The sequence below is a fragment of the Scheffersomyces spartinae genome, assembly GCF_019049425.1.
Source record: "Scheffersomyces spartinae strain ARV_011 chromosome Unknown scaffold_9, whole genome shotgun sequence".
Classification (NCBI taxonomy): domain Eukaryota; kingdom Fungi; phylum Ascomycota; class Pichiomycetes; order Serinales; family Debaryomycetaceae; genus Lizanozyma; species Lizanozyma spartinae.
Genome location: NW_025065056.1, coordinates 311334 through 336606, shown reverse-complemented (window position 1 = coordinate 336606; position 25273 = coordinate 311334). Strand labels below are relative to the sequence as shown.

The window sequence follows — 25273 nt, the reverse complement described above, 5'->3', positions numbered from 1 at the left end:
ATTTTCAATAAGCAAATCAAGCTTTCAGTTTACCAAAAAACGAAACGAGATGAGATGAGGATTTGGTTGTGGCATGCATGCAGGTGTGACATATAGTTACGTAATAACGCGACGATCTTTATTCCTTGTATTATTGCTATTATAATAACTACTATGTACGTTTTGGGGTTATGCTCTTAAATGAAGTGGTTTATAAGGAATGGGAGGTTTCTTCTTAGTAACTTTGGGTCCAACTTTAGTAGGGAAGGAATTGGGACTCAACTCATTGGCAATACGACTAAACGACAATAAAGTAACTACAACTTGATAAGGATCCTTTCTTTCGAAAAGATCAACAGTCATAAAGATTTCATCATGAGGCAACTTGATCATTTCACAAGCTTTAAGAAAGTATGAGATGTTCTCCATTTGTTTAAAGGGGGTCTTGGAGTATTTATATCCACGACATGGGTTAGGTTCAATGGGTAACAATTGGCCCAACTTACAAAGTAATTCACCATCCTTTAGAATATCAACAAGATCATATTGTAATCTATTGTATTCATTGATGGTTTCCTGAGGGATCTCGAGTGTTTTAAAGACATAATCTTTGATTTCCGATTGCCGTGCCTGATATCGTTGATCTCTTGATAACTTAAGATCTTGGTCTAAGTTTGTATTAGCATTTTGTTCTTTCTTAGTGGGTATGGAATAGTTTGTGTAGCTCATGTTGACGATACTACGACGGAATAATTGGGGATATGAATATGAATGAAGACCCAAGATATATGCAATGGAATAATACATTTTTCCGGTTCAAATTTCCCCCCCGGAATTCCATCCTGTACTTTATTACGGTCATAACTTCGAGGGTACTCTACTACTACTACATAGCCACTTATTTAAACCCATTTAGTTAATTATTTATTCTTTTTCTTTTTAAATCAATATTAATGTACATATTACCTTTAATTGTGTAATCTCTTTTCATAACTGTGTAAGCCATGAACACCACCTTCAAATTGGGCAGAAGCAGTTCTGAACTCAAATCTGACTTTTCCGTCATCGGTGTTGGCTCTCAATTGCTCCAATGATTGAACTCCGATATCTTGTAAAGAATGTTGTAAACCATTGTACAAATAAGGAACGAACTTGGTGATAGAACCTTTATCAACAACAGAACCAGAAACACCTTGAGCTACCAAAACCTTATCAGATTCAGAAAAGTATCTGGAAGTAGAAGCATTGGCATTGGTATCAGTCTTTTGCATAGCATCAATGGATCCCATACCTCTGTAAGTCTTCAATCTCTTACCATCTCTGTAAAAGTATTCACCAGGAGTTTCGGCGGTACCAGCTAATAAACCACCCATCATAACACATGAGGCACCTAAAGCCAAAGCCTTGGTGATGTGACCAATGTTACCAATACCACCATCAGCAATACATGGAACACCAAATTGGTTAGCAAATTCAGTAACATTGTACACAGCAGTACCTTGTGGTCTACCACAAGCCATAACTTCTTGAGTAATACAAATAGAACCAGAACCCATACCAATTCTCAAACCATCAGCACCAGCTTCAATCAACAAGGCAGCTTGCTCTCTGGTAACAACGTTACCAGCAATGACTTGAAGTTCAGGATAGTTGGCCTTAATCCACTTGATCATTTCCAATTGGAAAATAGATGAACCATTTGAAGAGTCTAAAACAACAACATCCAAACCAGCCTCAACTAATTTGGTTAATCTTTCTCTATCAGCTTCAATAGTACCGATGGCAGCACCACAAAGCAATTGCTTTGAGTCAAAAGACTTTGAAGCCAATGGATAAGTTTGGTTCTTTTGTAAATCAGTTAATGAGATCAAAGAAACCAAGTTACCGTTGCTATCAACAATTGGCAACTTACCCTTTTTGGAAGATCTCAACAACTTGTTACCTTCGTCCAAGCTAGTGCCCTTGGCACCAACAATCAACTCCTTGGTCATAACTTCAGAAACCTTGGAGGTATTGTCTTCATGGAATTGGATATCTCTTGAAGTGACAATACCTACCAACTTACCACCAAGCTTACCGTTTTCTAAACACAATTAGTTAGTAAAAAGAACAAAATAAAAACTAAGTTCAAGTCTGGTTATTATTGATTGAATCAGAATATAAGTTTCTCCCCAACATCGTTTGATGTGATAAACTCGGTAGAACGAAAGTTAATTGAATTTTTGTTGTTCATCATAATAATAAAGGAAATAAACCAGACCTTGAAAAAAGTGAAATAACATAGAAGCACATACCAGTAACGGGGAAAGAAGTGAAACCATATTGAGCACTCATAGCCTTAACATCAGCTACGGTGACTTCAGGAGAGACAACAATTGGATCATTGATGAAACCATTTTCGTATTTCTTAACCTTCTTCACCATTTCAGCTTGTTCTTCAGCAGAACAATTGTGATGGATAATACCAATACCACCCAACAAAGCCATGTGAATAGCCATGTTAGCTTCAGTAACTGTATCCATAGGAGAAGAAACAAATGGAGACTTCAAAGTGATCTTCTTGGTTAATTTGGTATCCAAACTGACACAACTGGAGGGGAAGTCAATCAAACCTGGCAAAACCAAAAAATCATTATAAGTTAACCCACCAAAGTTGGTAGAGTCAACTAATTCTTTAGCTGACAAACCATCCTTCTTAGCATACTTTTGCAAGTGAGCAGTGGCACTAGAACAATCCAAAGACATAGTAGTAACTGTTACAGTTGTGAAAGGTAAAGAAAAGAGGTATTTAGTTTACAGATAAAGCGGCAAACTTTGCCAGGAAAGAAAGCTTCAAACTCAGATTGTCTGCAAAACTTTACGTGAGGATCGCTTGGTATTTATACAAATTTTTTTTTCAGATGATGAGATGAGCCCATTTTGTGTATCATATTGGTTTTTGCCAGAGTAATAAGTACTAATAGAGAGGAAGTCAATTTTCCATCGGAACACGTAATGATAGTAATAATAGTACAGATAATAACAACAACAATAGTAATACTAATGGTAGGTATTGTAGAGATTGAAGTTTTTCCGAACAAATAGTATTAACATATTTGTTTGTGTCGATGATAACAAGTCATTCCGTCGGAGATTCCGATAGTTGACGTCCAACCATCTTGTAGAGCCAATAGATTGCATAACACCTTACTGATTGCCAGTTTAAAGTTGTCCTAACTTGTTACAGGCCCTTACAGCCTTCACTGGCCTTTACATACCCCATTTCTATCGGAACATGGCCCGAATCTCCGATGTGGATATACAATCTACGCTACAAGAATATAAAAGTCTAAGCTATTCAGTATAACAGTCTGAATTATTCTGGTTAGTAACACATTCAAAATCAACAACTATGCATTAGAAAACTTGGTATCACATGTAAATACAAGTAATACGTTCAGAGTAGCGGTTCTTGATAAAAATAATCTTCATAAGTAGTCTAGACCCCAAGGCACGAATGCCTTAGAAGCTGGGTCAAGAATCATCATATAAGTTCCTTAGATGCAGTGATTGCAGTAATACATACATTAATAACATTATCACCTGATTGAAATAACTATTAGTATTATTACTATCAGTTGTTACTAATAGTAATAGTAATATTATACTTTAAGAGTGGTGAAAATTTTTATCACTTTATACCTTCTAATGGTCGTGCTAAAACCAATACATATATTGTAATATAACCTCTATTAATAAATCTGGTCCAGTAAGACCGATGATGCAGAAATAATCACATTAGCCAACTTATTACATTCCTCTTGAGCAAACTTATAATCTCCAACGTAAATTCCATCTCTAACAGAAGGAAATGTGTTCCAATTGTACTTGATACCTTCATTAGTAGCAGGTGACATAAAAGGTGTACCAAATAGTATATTGAAATAGCCTTCTCTCTTTGGCTTAGGATCGCTAGGAACAAACATGCTATTGAAAAGTACCAAATTGTCATTCCATTTATAACGACGTATGGCCAAATAAGAAGGTTCAGGGGAATCCTTAACGAATTCTGTCCATTCAGTTAACCAAGTTTGAAAGTGAGTCCCACTACCTCTTAATATTTCTAGAGCCTTCCTTAGCCCGTTAGTGTCTAATTGAAACTTATTACCACTGACGTCTTTAGCGTAACTTTCTAAATCATCAACACTCTTATGAAGGAAATTAACCAACGAATTGAAATCATACGGTATAAGTGATTTCTCAGCTAATGCTAGAGCTATGTAACAGTGCAATTCCACCAATTCCTGATGCTTCTTGAAAGACTTATCAACATTCATTCTCTTGAAATTATCAAAACTATCATAACATGAACCCTTGGGGTATTGTAATCCTCCATACTTGATTTCTATTGACGGAACATTGATCAAGTTAATAAATGGTATATAATTCTTCAATTCAACCATATTATATGAAATCGGGTCCTGCCCATTATTCTGATTCTTGTATAAATCATGTAACGTAATATCTTGTTTTTCTTTATTGTCTGATGCTGTATGTTGAGCCTTAACCTTAGCTAAGGCATATCTTATGATATCATGTAGAACAGGATGTGCTTGAATTTGTAAATCATCCCCAGAAATCGCATCATTAAGATCAATATAAATATATCCTTCCTTTTTAAAACGTTCCTTCTTGTTCTCTATCCATTCAGATGACCCTGCTAAATTGTAATTTGTTGCATCAAATGAAACAAAATGGATTGATCTTGAAGGTGACCAATTGTGCTCTCTTTGTAAAGCAGTGAAGATCTTAACCATTTCTAACATAATGACACTTCCTGTATTCCCTTCCATTGTTCCATAACAAGTAGAATCTCTTGATGAACCAATTATTATACCTAACCCAGATTGTTCACGTCCTTCAATAGTCCCAATAATATTCCAAATTTGGTGAGTTGCTCTTGTATCGGTTACAATCTTCAATTTTAACTTCTTAGTTGAAGAGCCATCACCTGAGAACACAGCATTGTCAAATTTAACACCTTTATCTTTCAACTTATCAATCAAAAAGGACCCATCTTTCCAGGAAATAGGTATAGAAGGTATTTTGGGAGTGATATCAGATTTAAACCATGGTAGCCTGGTAACATATCCATCTTCAGATGACCAACCAGGAGTAAGGATATCACCAGCACATCTTCTTGTTAATGCAACATTCAAATTTTGAATCATATCATCCACTTCTAATGAACCCAACTTTACAGGAGGGGATATAAAAACAACTGCTTTAGCTTTATATTTTTGAGCCCACAATATCTTATTCAGTTCAGGTTGGGAACTCTCTCCACTACCTCCATATCTGATCAAGACTATTTTGTTTTCCAAACTAATGCCCTTTTCTGCCACAGCTTTAAAGTCCATTTCACTTCCGTAATGAACATAAACATATTCGGCTTCTACTTCTTCATTTGTGTTTAACGAGTCAGGATTATAAGCGAGATACTGCATATCATTTGAGTTCCCCTGTTCATAAAGAGTAGCTTTCCACGAATCATCAGCCAATTTTAAATAAGTATCTTGAGCATTGGGGTAATTCAAGAAACTTTGGACTTCATTGAAATCAAGCACCCGAACACCATTATTTTTCATATATTTTTGAATATAAGTGGCTAATGCCAAATCACCTTTAGTCCCCGTAATATGGGGCATCAGAGATAAATACTCCAAGTTTTCTTCCATTAATTTCGGATCAATATAATCCCTTATGGATTCTCCTATTTTATCAATATCGTAAAATTTTCCAGATCCCAAGGCTCCGGTGGTTTCTCCATTAACAGATTCATCGTCACTATATTTGGTTATGAAAAAGATCACCAGCATAAGCATAAACACATAAAGCAATCGATTAACCACCAAGGGGTTACCTATTTTAAGGACCCATGACTCGTAGTATTGCGATGCCAAACGGTACACTTCAAACACAGGGTCAACCATCCGACTAACAGGTGATATCACCGTTCTATTGATAACATAGATGAACTTCTTTGTCATTATCGTGGCCCGAGAGACATAAGACTCCCGGACACCAGCAGTAGACCTCGTAGTAGCATCATCAAAAAGTTCATTTTCCATTTCAAGCTCCTCTATTGTACCACCGCCAACCACGTCATAATCCGGTGGCTCTAATGGCATATCAGACTCAGCATCCCCACCAGAGTTGACCGCAGTAACATCAGCTGTACTATTGGCTAGTAGCGTTGTCTCACTACTTGTTTCTTCCCCGTTCAAACGCCGATACCCATGGCCATGGTCCCTTCCCATAGACATAATGATTTCGTCCCACGTCTAATATATATATATATATATATATATATCTATGTTTGTATGGCTTTTTGGATCGTCTTTTGGTGGCACTTTGCTTTTGCTTAGCGAGAACTTTTGGAACAGATACACGACTTCACGCGCCGCCGGCGGCCACATGGTATAATGGAAGCGCAGACCCTTTGATATTACAAAGAGCATCATACACTTCAGAGCTTCATATCTCATTCTGGAATACACTACAGTACGGTAGAGTATACTACAGTACGGTAGAGTACACTACAGTACAGTAGATCACACTGTCGTTCAGTACGATACGGTACAGGACAAATCTATCAGTGATTATTACAGTGGGGCTTGAATGACACTGAATTCTTCTTCATTACTTGCATCGGTTCCGGTAGCAAAGGGTGATTCTTTGAACCCTCCGTCTAAACAACAGAATGATCACAAAAGCTACCCAAAGAACCCTTCCAAGCCCCGCAAGAATCATCAACTGGTGAAAACCACCACTCGAAATCGACAAAAGGGCCCCAAGAACTACAATAATGAAGAGTCAGAGGTCATTTTGGCTCTGTCGGCCAAAGGCAAGGGTAGAATTAAACAGCAGATAGATGCTGGAGAGTTTTTCCAATTCCAATCGTATAAAGATCTGAAGGAGTACCAAGAGAAACACCTGATGGCCAACAAAAGAGGTGGAGGTGGCAACAGTCGACCATATAAAAGAGGTGGAGATAACTTTTCAAATAAAGTCCGCTTAAAAGGAATGACGTTCATTAATGTCAACTATAAGTTTGTGGTCGATGGTAGACAGGAATATAATACTCAACTTATGGATCCTAACATTCCCTTAGATTTGCATGATATAATTAGAATCATTGTTCCCAAAGGTAATGCTTGTCCCATCTGTTTGACTGACCAGCCAGTTGCTCCCAGAATGCTTACATCTTGTGGCCATATTTTATGTCTTTCATGTTTGATCTCGTTACTTGATAGTGAGGTCCCCAAAGCTAAGAAACAAGAAGCAGATGCTGTCGTCGAAAAATATAGAGAGTGTCCTTTATGTACCAGCATTATAAGGACAAGGGATATCAAACCCGTGCTTGTTAATCATATTGATGAAAGATTTGAAACTCCAAGAATCAATGATGATGTTGTATTAACTTTAATGGAACGATCTCAACTGAGATCCCTTACATTACCTAAATCTATGCACGAGTTTCAAGATTTGATACCTGATTTCCCATGGATCTCGTCTAATGATGGTGATAATGATGTCCCTGATTTCTCTCAATATCTGCGTATCTTCAAAGGTGATATGGCATATCTCGTTTCTTTGTATGAATTGGAAAAGACGCAAATTTTACACGAGTTTGAACAGGAGAAACTCTTGTACAACATCGATGACAAATACATCAAACTAGCCATTAAGGACATTGACAATGATATTCAATCATGGCAGCAAAAGTTTGGAGAACCCAAGAAACCAAATACCCGTGCCATGGAACAAGAAAGAAGTAATAATAATGATTTCTATTATTTCTATGAAGCAGGATTTAATGCTCAATCTGTTTATGTGTTATCACCTTTGGACGTTAAGATATTAAAGACCAACTATGATAACCAGTACTCTAACATGCCATCATCACTAGTGGCTAAGATTGAAAATATTAGATACGAGGAATTAACTGAGGAAAATGCCTTGACAAGATACAAGTATTTGAATCATTTGCCCTGTGGAACTACCATTGGCTTTATAGAATGCAACTGGAAGGGGAATGAATACTTAAGTCAAGAAACATGGACCTTATTTGAAGATGATTTAGCCCACAGATCGCGTACTTCATCTAGGAAGTTTAAAAGAGAAGAAAAGAACCGAATTAGAGCTTTAAATGAGCAAGAGACAAGAACCAGAAACTTTTTTGAAAGAGAGAATAATCCGCATCCCCATAATGATGAAGATAATGATAATAATTATGGGTATGATGGGAATTTAGGTACCCTTAGCATAGTTGATCATCGTGAACTTCCACCATTATTACGTAGAGAGTCGGATGTTTCGTCTACTACGTCAAGTATTACACCGGAAGCGAGAGGATCAACCAGTGGAGGATTTTCCGGTCAAATGACCACTACTATTTGGGGAACGCAGATTCCAAAAGCCGAAGTACCTGAAGATTCTATTGAGGATGATTGGGATGCAGACGAGATGATCCGTAAGGCTAGGGAAGATTTCAAGAAACAAAACAACGGGAAGAAGGGACGCAAGAAGAAGGTAGTTCTTCAATTATTATAATGAGTATGACAATAAAAAATGTATAGCATAAAATAAACAATAGCACTAGAAACCAGTTTATCCGAAATTAATCCGCATATAGATGTTTACTAGACTATTTTGCATACTTACCGTTTTCAGTGTCATATTTCCATATTCCAATCACCACGTGAGAATTAGTATTATGCTATTCTGGCTGTCTCGTAAGTGTCAGGTCAATGTCTTTTTGATGTCTGCCAGCAGTCTGTTCAACGTCTGTCTATTTTCTTTTCGGCTTTTGTTCGGTGTTGGTGTGGTGCACTTCAGATTTTGCAGCAATGTTTTCATTAGGGTGCAAGACCTTCTCATTTAAACCTTCTCATTTAAACGTTGAGTAAAAATATAAGACTGGAACAAAAATATGCTTATCTAGAGTGCATTTGCTGCCAGTTGAATGCATGCTAGCTGTGTGTTTAATATCTGTTGTCTGTTCGGTGTCTACTGGGGACTCTTAGGATTGAAGACCGTCTGCCCACATCCATACGCGCTACCACATTTCAAATTGGTAGCGCTTCACTAACTAGTATAACCTCTTTGAATCTAACACCACGTCAGCTTCAAACACTTGTCCATAGCTAACTAACAATGGCGATAAAACAAACCAACATCCAGTACGTCTGACACGTCACATTCTGACTCGTTATCCTCCAATTCCTTCTACTTACTAACCTTGTCTAGTTCCGTGGCGGACTTGCGTAACACCACCGACGAAAACCTTGCCAATGTCTTGGGCCAATTGGGGTACGAGGAAGACTTCAAACTAGTCGACACCAAACTTGCCCTTGGACTCTTCACCGTAGCCATATCGGCCGGATTATTCTATCTTGATAAAAAGTATACTTTCAACGAAACCAAAACCGTCACTTTGATTGGTGTGGTGGTATATGGTATCGTGTCGTTAATACTATGGATGATCGACAGAGCGAACCCCAATGTTAAGTTCGTTGGTAGTAATGACGCAAAGAATAAGATCCACGTATCGACATCGACCCCTTCAAAGTATGACCCGGTATACAACGTGACCATTGATGTTGATGGAGTCAAGTGTGAGACCAAATGGGAGTTTATGAAGATGTTTGACACTGCTGGCTATTTTCAGAGTCAAACGGTTGTTGAGTTGTTCAGGACTGAGCTTGAAAAGGTGCAGAAGAAAGAGGAATAAAAAAGAGGGTATCCATACATACATACGTATATGTCTATATACACTTGTCTATCCCTGTAATGTCTCTTATTAGGTCCTGTAGCGGTAACGGCAAGGCCGATACCAACGGAACAACATTGGTGTAAAGGGGTCTACATAGATTACCCTGTTGTCCCCGTTCTATTCTATCAACAATGGCCTTAGCCAAGTCGTCCCGCTTCACTACCGGTGCAAAGAATTGTTTGGGTGGCTCGACGTCGGCGAACATCCGTGTGTCCAATTGGCCCGGCGTAGCATACAAAATTCTTATTTGGTCGTAAGCTTTTAATTCTCGCATCAACGATTGGTTAGCGTTGATGAGGGCCGCCTTGGCCGCAGAATATAGCGATAGTCTACACGGTGATATCCATCCGAGTACAGAGGCAACGCTAACAATAGTCAATGGAGACATAGCAGCAGTACTGGTGGAACCGGTAGTAGTAGTAGTAGTCGTACCATTGTTCTTTGCCATGTACTGCTTGATCACTCGTTGTATGAGCAATACAGGCGATACAAAGTTGATTTGCATTGATCTGTTAATGTCGTCTTCACTGACTTCAAGCACCGATCCGTTGATCCGAATACCAGCATTGTTAACAAGTATACTGATATGTTGATCCTTAGACGCCAACTCACCGACGAGCCTATCAATCTTAGTGCTGAGGTCGTTGGAGTCATTCAAATCACATTTAACGTACTCGCAGCGAGCATCACTACTACCAGGAGGCTCAATATCAAAAATAATCACCTTCTTGACGTTCTTCTCTAGTAAGTTGTTCACTATAGCTCTTCCTAACCCATGGCTTCCTCCAGTGACAAGTGCTATATCATTACTGGTGATTCCAGGCCATTTGCTCGAGGTATTGTAATCTACTATGAGCTCATGAATCAGTTTCCATGTAAAAGTTAGGGTCACCAAAGCTAACCATAGCACGTGCCTGGTAATGCCCAAAAAAAGGAACCCTAGACATTGTATAAGAGTGATTTGGCTCCATAAATAACCCACTATTTGATCAATATCCATAGCGACGAGTTATAATGGAAATATTAGATAGTTGTCAGTGTTAAAAGTACAGATTGTGGAGTATATATTGTCGGTGTAAATTTCAGTCCGGGGTGAGTATATTTCAGTATAACTGATTGATTATTCTACTTTATACACTCGGTGTATATTTCAGTCTGGGGGGATAACAATTCTATTATACTATGCTACTTATATACTCCTTAAATGGCATGAATATCCTTATCATAATCATATCCTCTAGCAATACCACCTCTGCCTTGTTCTGCAATACTACCCTCTTCAAGATCTTCGTTGAAATCACTTCCAAGTCCAGTCCAGCTTCTATTCTGAAGTGTAACAGCAGATGTGGAAACTGAACCCTTGATAGCAACCTCTGAGCTTAGTTTCTTCACTACTGCAGTAGACGAACTATCGTTTTCCGTGGCTCCACTGATCTGTAAATATTGTAACCTTCTTAAGGGTCTACTTTCAGCAAATTGACCCGTAACAGGATTAAAAGTAGGTTCTTCTATGTCTTCATATGTTTCGGATGTCATGGCTTCTTGTTGATCTGGTTCTTCATCTTGTCCATTCTCAAACAACGATATGACTCTTTGATAATCGGTAACCCATTTACCGGTCCATGAAAATTCATCACCTAACACCAACGACAACTCAAAAGGTGTGACTATAGGTTTATAGTATTCTCGATCTTGGTCCAATATTATTCCTTGATGATCACATCCTAAGACACACCAAACATCAATGGCTTCGAAGTTAGCTAACTTTGCAATGTTTGGCTTACCAACAACAAAAGTATACAGCTTCTTCCCAGCTTTTTTGATCTTCTTAGCCATCAAATTGAGTAAGTTCTTGGTATTAGCAAGTGATAATGTATTGACCAATAATCCAACAGTTCCAGCAGCTCGGGCCATATGCAAAGCTCTATATCTAACTCTTAAATTGGGGAATGGACCTTCAAACATCTCATCTTCAACATGATTGTAAACCTTTACCGTTTCAAATTTGGTAATTAGCTGTAACAAACGAGGAGCATGCGGTTGTGTGATATGAAATAATGAGTATTCACAAAGCTTACTATCAATGGCTTGCTCTCTTGCCTCTTGCTCTTCTTCTTCATCACATTCAAAGTCTATACCAACTAAATTCCGATTCAACATCAAATTAATTGGCTTTACAACAGTTTGAGGATTATAGCCTATGATTCTGGCATCTGCCTTTGGATCTAAAACCAAATCAGCATATGCAATATTCGGATAGTCCAATAGCAACCTCTCATACAAACCTTTTAAATACCTGGTATTGGTGGCATCTGCCATAAGCAAGATCTTGGCTTCTTTCTCTGGATATTCACTAACAAATCTCTCCCGAATTGCTTCAACATCAAATATAGGACGTCCAAACACATAAACCACAGGAAGACTTTCAATAGTATTGAGACATGCATCTCCGAAATGAATAACCAAATCACTCTTAACATGTTCTGCCGCCACTTCATCTACACAACATGCGGAATAGGAAGTATCTGCCAATATCCAAATCTTCTGTCCTTCAGACTCATCCTTCTTGACATGACAAGTGTTATTGTCACTACCACAACTGCATTGACCACTACAAAGTTCGCTATTCTCCGTCCTTGTACTTGACTCCACAATGAGTCCCAATTCCCGTTGGAGTTCCTGTACTATACAAGCTGAGTCACCCAATAGCTCATCGGGGAACTGGAGCGTTACTTTCTTATATCTGCGTTCTTTGGTCTCTTCATCCTGCTCTGCCAATATTGTCACCAACTCATCCAAGTCATAATAATGTCTTATGGCTTGAACAGTGTCTTCCGATGATGCTTTTGAATCTAATCCTAAATACTGCTTGTTTCGCACACCTTCTGGGATTTGTGCATACGAAAATGTACACTCGTCCTGATATGTGGATAATGCAGGAGCAGATGTTACTTGTTCTCCGTCACTCATTATTATTAATCAGCTTTTGATAAACGTAACTGACTGGCTTACCTCATCGCTTCATTATTGTACTTCAACCTTGGGAAATCATCACAACGTTTGCATGGTAGCGCACACAACTCCCGTACAAGTGGCTCAAATATGCACTACGGCCCAAACTTACAACGACCCTGCCCATTCACTAGGCACAGGTCTATAGACTGTAACAGTACCCTTGACCAAGTTGGCCAATGTATAGGAGCCAGTCATGACAGTTCTAACACCGCCAACATTTTGGTGTACGACATTAATTTTCCCATTAAATGTTGCGGTCACCACAGAAGTATGATCTGGTGCTCCAGCTGTAGTTGTGACCCCAGTAGTTTTATCTTCAAAGACACACGTTTTGAACTGAAGAATGTCGCCCCTTTTGACTTCATCAAGCTGGGACCGTAAATACTTCAACCCCCCAGTAGGTGTGGCTTCAATCTCAATAATTGGGAATCCATGGTGCGTATATGTAGATATAAAAGCATGCTTTCCACAGCCCTTCTCTAAGGCGTGTTGAGCAAGATCCCAACACTCTCCTCTACCGACTTGCTTACCCATTTGTTGCTCAGACCAAGCGGCAACATGCTCTCCATATATTTGCTGGTAGGAAACTAGTTCCTGTTTAGTAGGAATCTTGGTGTCAATTGGGGAAGGAATATACTTCTCAATTTGCACTACAACCCCAGCAACATTGTTATCAGACCATTCAAATTTGTAAGCAACAATACCCAAGTCAAAGAGTCTAACTGTGATTGTTCTAACGTGTTTTGTGGTTCCTCCCACCAGCAGATACAGATATGAAGTAGAATTGTTTAACCCTTGCAATGACTTAGGTAACGGACTTTGAAGATTAGTAAACCATCCAGTAGTCAATTCCAAATCAAGTTCTGGAGGCCCGCTCTTTTTGGGAGGAGGTAAAGCAGCCTTTGCCCGGTTATAATTTCTTGGAGGTGGAGGTGGAGGTACATGTGTGGAATTTGAGTTTGAATTTGATGTAGTAGCTGGCGATAATGGTGCTTGAGGAGAGTTTCGAGAACGTGGAGGCGGTGGAGGGTTGGGTGATTGTCTAGCCACGTTATTCTTGTCTTTTTGAGTTGCAGGTTCTAGAACTGGAGGTTCAGGCTTCTTTGGAGGTTTCAGTGGTTTCGGTGGAGCATCGATAGATTCTGGTTTCTGTGGCTTGGATGGCATTGACATGGAGTCTACCGGAGGTGAAGGTTTTGACTTATTCCCGGGAGACAAAACCAGATTAAGCTGATCCATAAAAGAAAGATTAGAAGGTTGATCCTTAGGAAGTGTTTTTGTAGGCTCTGAGGGCACCGGTTTAAGAGGCTTTGCAGGCTGTGGAGTCAAATGCTTTACGTTTGGTGCTTGAAGAACACTTGTATCTGTATCAACTTCAATAATCTTTGGTTTAGAAGCAATTGGCTTAACAGGCTTCAATGCAGTAAATGGTTTTGGTGCATCAGAAGGAGAAACCTGTGGCTTTTCAGGAGGTAAAGTGTGTTTCAAGCCCTTTCCATTAGTGAAAGTTGAAGCAATCTCATCAGTGTAATTTGGAGGTGGCGTTATATTTACTTTGGGATCTTCGAGACGTTGAATTGGCTCAGGGGATTTGCTATGAGACTTTAATGGTTTGGAAGGTGGTGGCTTCTTAGAAGGTTTTGGTGGTGGAACAGAATTGGAAGTTGAAGTATCCTTGTCTGATTGAGGCTTATCTAATGGTTCTGGTGTTGTCAGAGCAGAAACTCTCTTTGGTGGTGGTGGAAAAGCCATAGGGTCAAACAGCTTTTTGACAGGAGCATTTTCTGTTGAGTCAGCAGTGTGAGACACAACCGGCGGTATGTTCGTCACAGCAGGTTGATCATTTATTTGAGTAGTCAGAGTTCTTGACGGTAAAGCTGGAGGTGTTCCTTGCCCTTGTGCTTGTCCTTGTCCTAATGCAATGATTGGCCCTGGTGAAGAAGGAACATTGGTAGTCTCCTTTTGGTTATTCTGGGTACCACGGTCTCTGCGAACTGGAGGAGGTGCAAACGAAGTTGGATCGGGCAAAGGCTTTTTTGGGTTCACTTCGGGGGGTGCTGTAGCATTCGAAGGAACTTGGTTCAATGACGTTGGTGCAGATGGAATTGGACGAGGTTGAGCACCAAAAGATTGAGGAACACTATTCTGTGAACCAATAGACTGTTGAGGAGCATAAACGGGTAACTGAGCACCATAAGCAGGCAGTGGAATATCATAGCCAGGTTGGTGAGAAACATTGGGTTGTTCATTTGTTTGTGGTAGATAACTGTTACCAGTCTGAGGTTGTATTTGGCCACCATGTTCATTATTTGGAACAACAGTTGTTGCTTCAGCTGTAGGCCTTACTGGCAATGGTAACGTGCCATATCCAGTTGAAGGTTGGGCTGGGTTAGTCGGAGTACTTAGCGGCTGTTGGTTGGCGGAAGGTTGCTGGGGTTGTTGCTGTTGAAATGACTGCTGCTGATCTTGTTGTGGTTGTTGGGACATTACCAGATTGAACTGTTGCAGTAATGCTGCCATCAGCAGTAAACCTGTGGCAGCAGTGTTCAAATTCTGACTGAAAGATGGTTGAGGACCGGCTGGAGTTGATTGAGGACCAGCTGATGACGGTTGATGCTGTTGTTGGGGAGCATATTGACCTAAAAGCAGGGCCGCTTTGCCCACGTTTGCCAAATGGTTGACATTCAGTTGTGCATTTTGCATAAACCCCGGGTTAGGCGTTGCAGTGGCAGCGGGTTGAGTACCATCCGTTGATACATGAGGAGTTGCAACAGGAGGAATTGCAGGTAAAGGCCTCCCTGGAACTGCTGGAGGTGTTGAAACCAGATAACCCAATTGATCAGTCAGTGGATACACAGGGGGCTGTTGGGGTGGGGGAATCTCTACGGTTTGAGGTTGAGCGGAAAACAGCACCTGTTCCTGAGGCTGACCCTGAGCCATAGGCTGACTGTAGAACTGAGGGGGAGCCTGAGACTCCAATTGAGGTTGTTGAGCTAAATTGGCTTGATGTTGTGCAACCAAGGCTGTGTATTGACTTGTTTCGCCTCTATGAGGAGGCTGGAACGCCGGCACATTTCTTCTTGGAGGAGCTTGGAACGTTGCCAATTGATCCTTGGTTGGTTTTGGTGGCAATGTAACATCATGTACAACGTGATTTTCTTCTCCTTCCGTTGGCTGACCTCCCTTGTGGTTCTTGTAGGTTCTATACCCTGCTTTACTTACAGCTTTAGTTCCTCTACCAATACCTTTAGCCGTAGCTACCCCGGCAGCTTTGAAGGAGTCTTTGTTATTATCCCAGAACGACATGATGGTCACGGAACTGTTGGCTACTGATTGGACTGGTCACTGATGAACTGGTCACTGTCACTTGTAGTGCTCCTTAGTGATCAAGAGTGACGGTGCGGAAAAACTAGGTGATAATTCCTACGGTGTATTCGGAATAATTCTAATAAAAATACCTATATGAATATACACTCCTGCTTTAACTAATGGCTGCAACTAATAAGTAACTGAAAAGACTACCAACAGCCAACCCAACACTTAGAAACACGGTTGAGAATCCTCCAGCAGCTTCCTTCTCGTCATCAGTATCACAATAGTCTCGGATAATCATAAAAGATGATGTACAAAGCTGACCATTGGAGACTCCAAACACCAACTGTAAGAAAATATACCAAAAATCAGATTTCATCACCGCTCCGTTGCCATTGATGTTGCAGGTTAAGAATAACGGCACAAACAAGATTCTGCAAAGGGAATAAAAAATCAAAAGTCTGGGGTTGGTGATAATGAAAAACCTGTAGCCACACAAGATTCTTCCGGTCAAATCACCTAAATTCCAAATCAAATAAATGAAAGGGATGTAAATACTATTTTGGAAGAAAACGTGCTTGGATTCATCCTTGTGGATAGAAGTCACCGTAGACGCAAATACGGGGAAGATTAATGTTATACTGAACGTAAAAAAGATGGTCATAACAATCAACTTTAATTTGCTCCATAACAATCCAAAGGGGACATGAGCCTTCTGAACAATTTCTTCTTCTGCTCCGTCTTCTATTTCTGTTTCCATATAGAGATTGCTGGCTGCAACTGCTTCTGTATCATCATCATTGATATGGAGAGCACTGTAGTTCGTTTCCAGCTCAAAGTAATTGATGCAGTAGAATAGAAGCATGGAAATGGTGGCAATTATACTGGCGGTAATATAATAGATGAATACCCCATAATTCTTTTCAACAGGCTGATATTGGGGATCATCATCACCATCACCTTTTTTGAGGTTGGCATGTTCAACCAATAGAATCGATAAGATCAAGGCAATACTCGGTAAAACACCTGCTATAGCTTGGCCAACCATAACCCCATTGGCAAATACACCACCCAACACGTTGACTATAGCCATAGTCCCATTCTGAGCCAAACAAGTAGCCAAGGAAGACACAAACACCATAAGCATCAACATGGTGAAAAACGACTCGTCTCCCATACTTATAAAGGTTTCAGATATACTCAGGATGGCCATAATAACAAAAATGGCAATAGTAATCCCCAAACCCAAGTTCAATCTATGGTTATAACTGACTCCTGTTTGAGATTGAGACAAGTAGTAGTTGTACAAGGTCGAGGTCACAGTGGAAACAGACATCATGGTTGACGAATAAACCTTGACTAACTTTGGCGAGTTGGCAAACCGTTCACCATAATAAGCAGAAGCAGATAAGAAGGCGTTCCAGGGCCATAAAAGGGAGATCCCTATTATGGTGAATGTCACGTAACGTATGAAGGATAATCTAATTACAAAGCGTCCCTTCCATAATGTGAACACTGGCGGGTTGAAATGGACTTTATGAGGATCTCGATCTTCATCATCGCTAGACGGTCTTCCACTCAGGTCGTCTAGCAGCATACTTTCGATGCTGTCTAATTCGAATGATTGACTCAGTTTCGGTGTAAAAAAGTACTGAAGTGTGATTTATGTCGCGACTATTGTTTGCGTTGATAACAACGTGTACAGAGCGATAAGATAAGTGTAAGGCGTACAGAGGTTAGCAGTAATGTCCGTACTAATGTTGGTTCAAACGTGATGTAAACTAGAATATGTTACACGTAAGATGATATTACACTGGGGGGCAGCACACTCCTTTTTATCCGTGGGGCACTGGAATGTCGCAGTCATGGCATCTGATTTGGGCAGTGGGAGTCGCAGTCGCAGTGGCAGGGAACCAAGAAATTCATCATGGCGATACTGCACTTCTTATCTGTGCGACATTCCGGGATACCGCACGTCATGAAGCGTCACAACACACGGCTTCACGACGCAAACTGTATTTTTCGTCGATCAAGGATTTCATTCATGGCTTCAGTGCGTTGAGTATCTGAAGATAATTCAGAGTAAGCCAACTTGCTTATAAGCGCCATGTCTCCCACGTCGATGTCGATCAACTCGTTCAACTCTTGATCCATTTTGAAGAACAACTTCATGATCAAGTAGTTGGGTTCTTGAAGCGGTAATCGTAATGGAGATTCGTCTGATAGCCAGAAATTCGCACTATTTCTAATGTCAAACGGTGTAACTTTAGTATTAGTCGTCGGGGCAGCTGATACTGGCGCAGAATCTATTGATCTCAACTCGTCCTCCACCGGCGCTCTACCATTTGCGAGAGCCGGTTGTGGGGACGGTGCTTCGTCTTCATAAAGCTTCATTAAATCAAGCCATTCACTATGCTCGTACCGTTTGTGTGGCTCAACCATACTATCGGCTATCAATGGTTTGAGAGCCTTAATGTATCGGAAAATACTGCGATACAACGCTTGTCTCTTTTGAAGTCTTTCATCTATTTTCTCCTTAACTTGTTGCCAATCTTCTTTGGATACGACGTAATCTTCAGATGGTGCTCCTGGTTCTCTAGCAATACTCTGAAGCAAATTTTCAAGCTCAGCTAGTGTTTGAGATCGACTAACCGTAGGCATACCCCCCTCTGCAGCTGTGTGATCCCCATCATTTCCTTCATCTTGACCTGTGGCAGTCATATCGAAATCACGGCGTATTTCGCTCTCTAAGTCACTTTCATCACCATCACCATAAATAATACCCGAAGAAATCCTCTCATTAATTTCAGTTCGAGCTGATCGTGATTGAATCGACAAGTATTTCTTAATGAATTCATTCATGTTTTCAGAAATAGCAAAGAGTTTATCTCCAGCATTCGAGATCAAAATAGTCATCAATGGAACTGCAGAAACGGCCCATGAAACAAAAAACACTCGACCTAATGGCGAAACAGGTGCATAATCTCCATATCCAATAGTCAATAAGCACAAGAAACAGAAATAAATGGCATCAAAAAAGGCCCACTGTTCAGTGAAATGAAACACACACGCTCCAACAAACCAAAACACAAGAAAGAAAAGAATATCATTAAGTAATGAACGATTCAATTGGCTGATTTTCGCTTCCTTTCTAATAAGCCTCATACGATAAAACGATGCTTCCGCAGTGAGTTTCCTATGTCTCGAAGATAAGGTTTTCAAGCACTTCTTCCTATTCTTTTCGATACTATGCCAGAATAAAGTCGGGCCTATGGTAGATAACACCACTTGCCGAATCAGAGCAACTATTAACCCCATCAAAATGACCCCCACAAGCGACATTGCCAACGCCACACCTTTACTAGCATTTGTTTTGGGGACAATGTCACCTAATCCAATGGTTAAAAAGGAAACGATACAGTAATACAACATAGACCCATACAGATAATTCTGGTGAAAGAGTTTATGCAATACGACTGTTCCAATGACACACCAGGTACAAAACATTACTGTGTAGTACATCAATCTTCTTTGTTTAACGTCTAAGTTGAACGTGGGAGGGTATTTCCCCAACAAATAACCCAAAAAGTTGATCGTTAAACAAACTGAACAAGCAAAGTAGAACCCAGAAGTAAACACAGCGAACCAGAACCCCTCTGTCCGGCCATAAAGAGGGTCTGGACCTAAAAAGTCAGTATTGGTGATTAAAAGTGCAATCACCAATAAAACACTGGCTGTAATATAGAATAGCACAGATACTATTTGAGAGAATATATAGGCTGATTTGCCAGCAAAATTCATCAAGAGTGACATGTTACCCAAAAGACCCAATACCAAAGAGGTAATGTTCATTTCTAAGACATGTTTCTTCTCGTTAACTCCTAACCCCGTGGCCAAATCCACTCTCCAATGCTCTATTAGACCAATAATAGAAAGCGAATTGGCAAAGGGTCCCAAACATGCGGATATCAAGGGGAAATAGGCGGATATAAAGTACCAGAAGGGGAACCAAAATGTTCCTGGATCTTCACTTAATAAACTTAAAGCTTTTATGGGCACATCAACTGTCAATTCCAATGGTACTGCAGATTCATAATCGCTATCATCGACTTCAGTAACAATGGGACCAAATCTCTTATGATAAGAGGCCAGAGCCTCATTAGAGAGACTATCCCATTTGTTAACAGTAACTATTTTTTGGATCCCGGGGTGTATTTGATCTTTAAGTTTGCTTACCTGTTTCCGAAGGCGTAAGCTTGGTGCCATCTCAATGTCATACTATGAATGGATTAACTGTATATGTGGACGGAGTAACAGTATGATTAACGTACGTATCAACTGGATGGTTTAATTGTATGATTAACTGTATTGTTCTGTATGGATGGCTTATATATGGATTAGCTGTATGGATTAGCTGTAAGATTATACTGAATATAAGATATTGTCCGGTCGGAGAAATACAAGGCTACAGCAATATTCTCGGGGTATAGTTTGTCCTTTGGTTGTACGGTTATAATTTATCCGTATAGAAGTATGCATACATGACTCCGCAATGTCTCTGACATAATTCAGTAAACTTACACACAGGTCTTCGCTCATAATAATAATTTAGTGCTTCACGCATTAATATAACTCTTGAACTATGTACATTATCTATAAGAAAATAACAGTGAAACATGATGATAGTGAAGTTGTCTTATGATTATTACAAAGTAACAGGACACTCATTCTCAGGGTTTAAGATATATTTTCTCAACAAATTTTTTTGAGTGAAAGCTGGAATCTCCGAAACCGGTCTCTTGCTTAACAGTGTTAATATCTTTGTACGTTCTTGGGAGTAACCTTCTTCATTCAATAACTTATCCAAAATGATTTTAATGTTCTTCGCTCTGTTTTCAATGACTCCTAAATCCTTCTCTGTTTCACTTACTTCCAAAGATAACACAGGTTCTGTAGTGGGCCATGATTTGATGGAATATTTGGCCTTGATTTCCTCAATTTGGGCTATCAATTCTTCCTTACCTTCAGGGGTAACGGTTCCAGACTGGAAATTATGTGATATTTGATCCAACTTTCTCAAGTCTTCCACTTGAACTATAATGTTATCGGTTCTATCCTTTCTGTCCAAAAATTCTTGTAAAATACTCTGTTCTCTGTCAGCTAATCTTTCCTTAGCTTCTTGTTCATATCTTGCAAATTGTTGACCCTTATTAACCTTGATCTCTGCAATAGCAAAGTACTTTCTGGCCGATATCTTGGGAATAGATTCTATCCGTACAATATCTCCTTCTCTACAGATCTCTCCTTGATCATGCACTAAATAATCTTTTCTCTTCAACACTTCCTTGTGAATCTTCTTGTTGTATGTTTTGGTTTGCACTCTGACCTTAACGGTCTTACTCATTTTCCCTTGGGAAACAACAAGCCCTATAAAGTTTTGTTTGGCCATGACGACGTCAATTTATCAAGTTTAGCCTGCTCGTGACCACTAGTCAAGTGTTTTGTATTATGTGTCTCTCAACTTGACTGGATGAAAAATTTTGTAAAGGAAATTTTTCATTAGGGGGTTACCCGGACATAAATTACAGTATACTACCAATGTGCTTACTTACATATATATAAATAATACGTCTATTTAGTTGAATCCGTTAACCTGTTGTAAAACCTTGTCTAATTTTTCAAGTAATGTTTTGTTCTCTTCTGGTGTACCGATTGAAATACGCAATCCACCGGTACAATTCAATTCACTACCTCTAAACCTGACCACAACTCCATTATCAACAGCTAATATTTGATACACTTTCTTAGCCACATCATTAGAGGGTTTACCTTCCTTGTCTAAGAATTCTACCAAAATGAAGTTGGCATCCAACCCTCCAAGGTTCTTCCCCACACCTTTAAAAGCCTGGAGCTTTTCCAAGACACTTGCACGTTGTTCAATAATGCGGCTACAATATTCCTTCATTGTAGACAACCCTTCTTTATTGGATGCTCTTATAGCAACGTTGGCAGTCAAAGAAGAGATATTGTAAGGGTATCTCATTGCATTTAAATATCTTATCAAAGTTGTGTTTGCATACGTGACCCCTAATCTAATACCAGCTAAACCAAAGGACTTGGATAAAGTTTGCAATACAACCAAATTAGGATATTGATTGACTAAAACAGATAATGACTTGCTCTTACCATTTTGATCAAGTGCAGCGAAATCAATGTATGCTTCATCAACAACAATTACCCCATTCCAATTAGCTTTACACTTCTCAACTAAATCAAGTATGGTTTCAATGGCAACTAGCTTACCTGTTGGGTTACCAGGGGAAGTAATATACAAGACCTTGATATTCGGATCGGCAGTAACAGCTTCCAAGACTTTAGTGTTGTCAACTTGAAAATCTGGGGTAGTCAATGGTACCTTAACTATTTCAACTTCATTCACAGTAGCACAAATAGAGTACATTCCGTATGTTGGTGGACACAACAATACTTTGTCCTTACCAGGAACACATACACATCTCAATAGTAAATCAATGCTTTCGTCAGATCCGACACCTAGGCATAAATTATCTGGAGTAAGCTTATCAGTTTCAAAATTCTTCAATTCAGAAAGCGCTTCAGAGTTCCGGAAATCAACAATTTGTTGCTTCAATTCAACTTGATGAGGATCTGGATATCTGTTCAACAGTAATTCATCTTCTTCAGGACTCAAATCTGCTACTGCTGGTCCAATGGTGTTTTCGTTGGCATCTAGTAATATCCCTTCTTTGAAATCGTCTCTGGCACATCTGTATGGCTCTAACTTCAAGATATTGGGTCTGATCAAGGTTTTTAGGTCAAACATAGTTCTATGTACTGTTGGAAGAAAGATGAAAAGAATGTTAATTTGCTGAATATCATTGACCCAGTTATGACTCAGGCTCTTATACGGTATATGCAGGAGACGATTTACTGATAGTAATGGTCATAAATTGCCCAGCTGGGATTTAGACAGCGATCGTTAGGTTATAATTATAGCCGAGTGACGCTAAGGAGCTAAGAGGGAGTGGTAGAGACGATGATGTTATATATTTTGAGCATCTTTAGTCCACATATATATATATGACACTAAGAGTTAGTATATTTATTGAGTGTAACACGACTTTTGATAATCCGAGCTTCCTACTACTCCAGATCTCCATTGTTAAGTAATAATCATATCAAGTTTGAATGAATTGGTATATAAAGTTTTATTACTGACTAGTTGACTGTTAAGGTATATTTGTACTACTCTTATGAAGTTTGGCTTACCTTCTTTGACAGATTTCTTATCAACGGAGAAGCAAAGTTCACATGAGGGGACTTCCCTTTGAGTGTTGAGTTAATTATTGGGCTCAGCGACTTAGTTGATAGAGCTCTAATTCTAGCAGTAGTACCATCTGTAAATGATAGGGCTATAGTTTCTGAAACTAAACTGGCACCCAGAGAAAGATCATTTCCACGCTTGCGTTCGCAGTGATCTATGGAAGGGAAATCAGAAATTGAAGGTCGATGATTAGTGGGTGAAAATATCATAGAATCCAATCCATCAAAGTTTGGTGAAAATGGAGCAAATGTATCAAGTGATTCATATGATTCGTTTATGGAAGTTTCAAGTGGATGAATGCTAACTGTTGGATGAAACCAACCTAGTGGATTATTAGCCGTACAACTTTCTTTGGAGTGACCTAAAGACCTTGTAGCGCCTTTGGAATGAGTTTTAGTTGATTTTGAGTCTGGCGAACTATGTGAATGAGGTTTGAGCCAATTGAGTTTATGAAACAATTTTATCAAAGCTCTGGACACCTTCATTCTATGGTGCTTTGATGGAACAGATGGAAATGGTACCATCATAGGAGTATCTGAAACATCTTTAATGTCATCAAAATTCTCTGGTATATCTCTAGTATATCTCAAAGGTATGCTCCCTGGTCTTAGTTTCTTCAAAATCATTTTACTAGAAAGACTAACTATTGTACTCCCGCCTATACTGTCATTATAGAACTCGTTATCAGCACCTGGCATAGCGCAGTCGCTGAGATAATGAACGTTAACAGACAAATACGGATAAAACAAGTACAAAAGAACTGGATATTCAACTGTAAACTCTTTATTTGGCCAAAACTTTTCTGACACCAATAAGCTTATCCACGGTATTAGTAGTCATGAACTAAGTAATAAGCGTAGCTATAAGCGTTATCTAATTTCGCAGCCACTAATGATTCATTTGTGCCAACAATCACGTGACAGAGCACGTGATACGATTTTAGTATTTTTCTGTTAAAACTGCCAGCTAATAGTTAGTCGTAGATGTTGTTGCAAAGGTTTATCTATCTTTATATTAGTAACAATGACGACTGTTATGGGAGGTTTTGAACTTGTGTATGACCCTAAGACTAAGAAGGTTTCTTTGCCCGAAGGAACGGATTTACCAGATATAAAACTCGAACTTGAACAACTCAACACTTTGACCAGCGAATTAATAAGTAATGGCAACGAAGTACCTCCTCCACCATCACAAGAAAGCTTTAATAAAGACATGAGTAAGATGATTATGAAGATGTATGAGAGTGGAGTAGGGTCGTTTAGAAAGGGCGACTACGAAGCAGCTGCCAGACAATTTTCACTTGGGATTGAAATGATAGTTAGAAGACTGAAATTTGAAGCCTTTCAAGGTACAATCCAAGAATTGACACCGTTTTTAATGAGCAGAGCTGATGCCTATTTAAAAACTAAGGAGTATTTAAAAGCTTTTAATGATGCTGATTTACTTTTAAATATGCAAATCAATGCACCAGATAACTTTTTAAGACGAGGAGTTTCCAATTACTTTTTGGAGAATTATGAAGATGCCAGAGCTGATTATCAAAGAGGATTAGCATTTGCAGAGAATAATGAGCGGTTATTATCGGAGTTGGAGATTTGTTTGGATAAGATTCTTGAAGAGAACGGAGATAAGATCTGATGTCATGCAGTCAATAGTACAAAGAGTCAGTAGTAGCAACCAGTTAGAGCGATGATGTAAATACATACACCAGTACAAAGCAGCAGCATACACCCGCCTCAGTACAGTACAGCGTACTGAGTCTGTAAAGTCAGTCCGTTGCACATAAACTACGTCATGGTGATAGCAGC

The 25273-nt window shown here is 39.4% G+C and overlaps 12 protein-coding genes across 12 annotated transcripts; 2 read left to right on the top strand and 10 right to left on the bottom strand.

Annotated features, from left to right (window-relative positions):
• Positions 1-168: 168 nt before the first annotated feature.
• Positions 169-708, bottom strand: SCP1 (Scp1p; the record flags this gene model as incomplete). The annotated part of the gene is made up of 1 exon (XM_043195817.1): positions 169-708. The coding sequence occupies one exon, from the start codon at positions 706-708 to the stop codon at positions 169-171; it is 540 nt and encodes a 179-aa protein (XP_043049522.1).
• A 239-nt stretch (positions 709-947) lies between these two features.
• IMH3 (IMP dehydrogenase) lies at positions 948-2724 on the bottom strand (the record flags this gene model as incomplete). The annotated part of the gene is made up of 2 exons (XM_043195816.1): positions 948-2062; positions 2274-2724. 2 exons carry the CDS (start codon positions 2722-2724, stop codon positions 948-950), a joined length of 1566 nt encoding a protein of 521 aa, XP_043049521.1.
• A 986-nt stretch (positions 2725-3710) lies between these two features.
• On the bottom strand, positions 3711-6259 carry KQ657_005172 (putative zinc metalloprotease; the record flags this gene model as incomplete). Its single annotated transcript, XM_043195815.1, has 2 exons — positions 3711-6205; positions 6256-6259. The coding sequence occupies 2 exons, from the start codon at positions 6257-6259 to the stop codon at positions 3711-3713; spliced, it is 2499 nt and encodes an 832-aa protein (XP_043049520.1).
• A 380-nt stretch (positions 6260-6639) lies between these two features.
• Positions 6640-9754, top strand: SPC2 (signal peptidase complex subunit; the record flags this gene model as incomplete). The annotated part of the gene is made up of 4 exons (XM_043195814.1): positions 6640-8553; positions 8734-8756; positions 9205-9216; positions 9271-9754. The coding sequence occupies 4 exons, from the start codon at positions 6640-6642 to the stop codon at positions 9752-9754; spliced, it is 2433 nt and encodes an 810-aa protein (XP_043049519.1).
• A 34-nt stretch (positions 9755-9788) lies between these two features.
• Positions 9789-10796, bottom strand: KQ657_005170 (uncharacterized protein; the record flags this gene model as incomplete). The annotated part of the gene is made up of 1 exon (XM_043195813.1): positions 9789-10796. One exon carries the CDS (start codon positions 10794-10796, stop codon positions 9789-9791), a length of 1008 nt encoding a protein of 335 aa, XP_043049518.1.
• Positions 10797-10996: 200 nt separating this feature from the next.
• Positions 10997-12766, bottom strand: DPH2 (Diphthamide biosynthesis protein 2; the record flags this gene model as incomplete). The annotated part of the gene is made up of 1 exon (XM_043195812.1): positions 10997-12766. One exon carries the CDS (start codon positions 12764-12766, stop codon positions 10997-10999), a length of 1770 nt encoding a protein of 589 aa, XP_043049517.1.
• Positions 12767-12916: 150 nt separating this feature from the next.
• MUC1 (Muc1p) lies at positions 12917-16117 on the bottom strand (the record flags this gene model as incomplete). Its single annotated transcript, XM_043195811.1, has 1 exon — positions 12917-16117. The coding sequence occupies one exon, from the start codon at positions 16115-16117 to the stop codon at positions 12917-12919; it is 3201 nt and encodes a 1066-aa protein (XP_043049516.1).
• A 175-nt stretch (positions 16118-16292) lies between these two features.
• On the bottom strand, positions 16293-18103 carry KQ657_005167 (nucleoside transmembrane transporter; the record flags this gene model as incomplete). Its single annotated transcript, XM_043195810.1, has 2 exons — positions 16293-17721; positions 18099-18103. 2 exons carry the CDS (start codon positions 18101-18103, stop codon positions 16293-16295), a joined length of 1434 nt encoding a protein of 477 aa, XP_043049515.1.
• A 21-nt stretch (positions 18104-18124) lies between these two features.
• Positions 18125-20747, bottom strand: TOK1 (Tok1p; the record flags this gene model as incomplete). Its single annotated transcript, XM_043195809.1, has 2 exons — positions 18125-20313; positions 20744-20747. 2 exons carry the CDS (start codon positions 20745-20747, stop codon positions 18125-18127), a joined length of 2193 nt encoding a protein of 730 aa, XP_043049514.1.
• Positions 20748-20828: 81 nt separating this feature from the next.
• MRPS17 (mitochondrial 37S ribosomal protein uS17m) lies at positions 20829-21572 on the bottom strand (the record flags this gene model as incomplete). The annotated part of the gene is made up of 1 exon (XM_043195808.1): positions 20829-21572. One exon carries the CDS (start codon positions 21570-21572, stop codon positions 20829-20831), a length of 744 nt encoding a protein of 247 aa, XP_043049513.1.
• A 186-nt stretch (positions 21573-21758) lies between these two features.
• Positions 21759-22964, bottom strand: HIS5 (histidinol-phosphate transaminase; the record flags this gene model as incomplete). The annotated part of the gene is made up of 1 exon (XM_043195807.1): positions 21759-22964. One exon carries the CDS (start codon positions 22962-22964, stop codon positions 21759-21761), a length of 1206 nt encoding a protein of 401 aa, XP_043049512.1.
• Positions 22965-24488: 1524 nt separating this feature from the next.
• Positions 24489-25103, top strand: SEC72 (Sec63 complex subunit; the record flags this gene model as incomplete). Its single annotated transcript, XM_043195806.1, has 1 exon — positions 24489-25103. One exon carries the CDS (start codon positions 24489-24491, stop codon positions 25101-25103), a length of 615 nt encoding a protein of 204 aa, XP_043049511.1.
• Between the last annotated feature and the right edge of the window lie 170 nt (positions 25104-25273).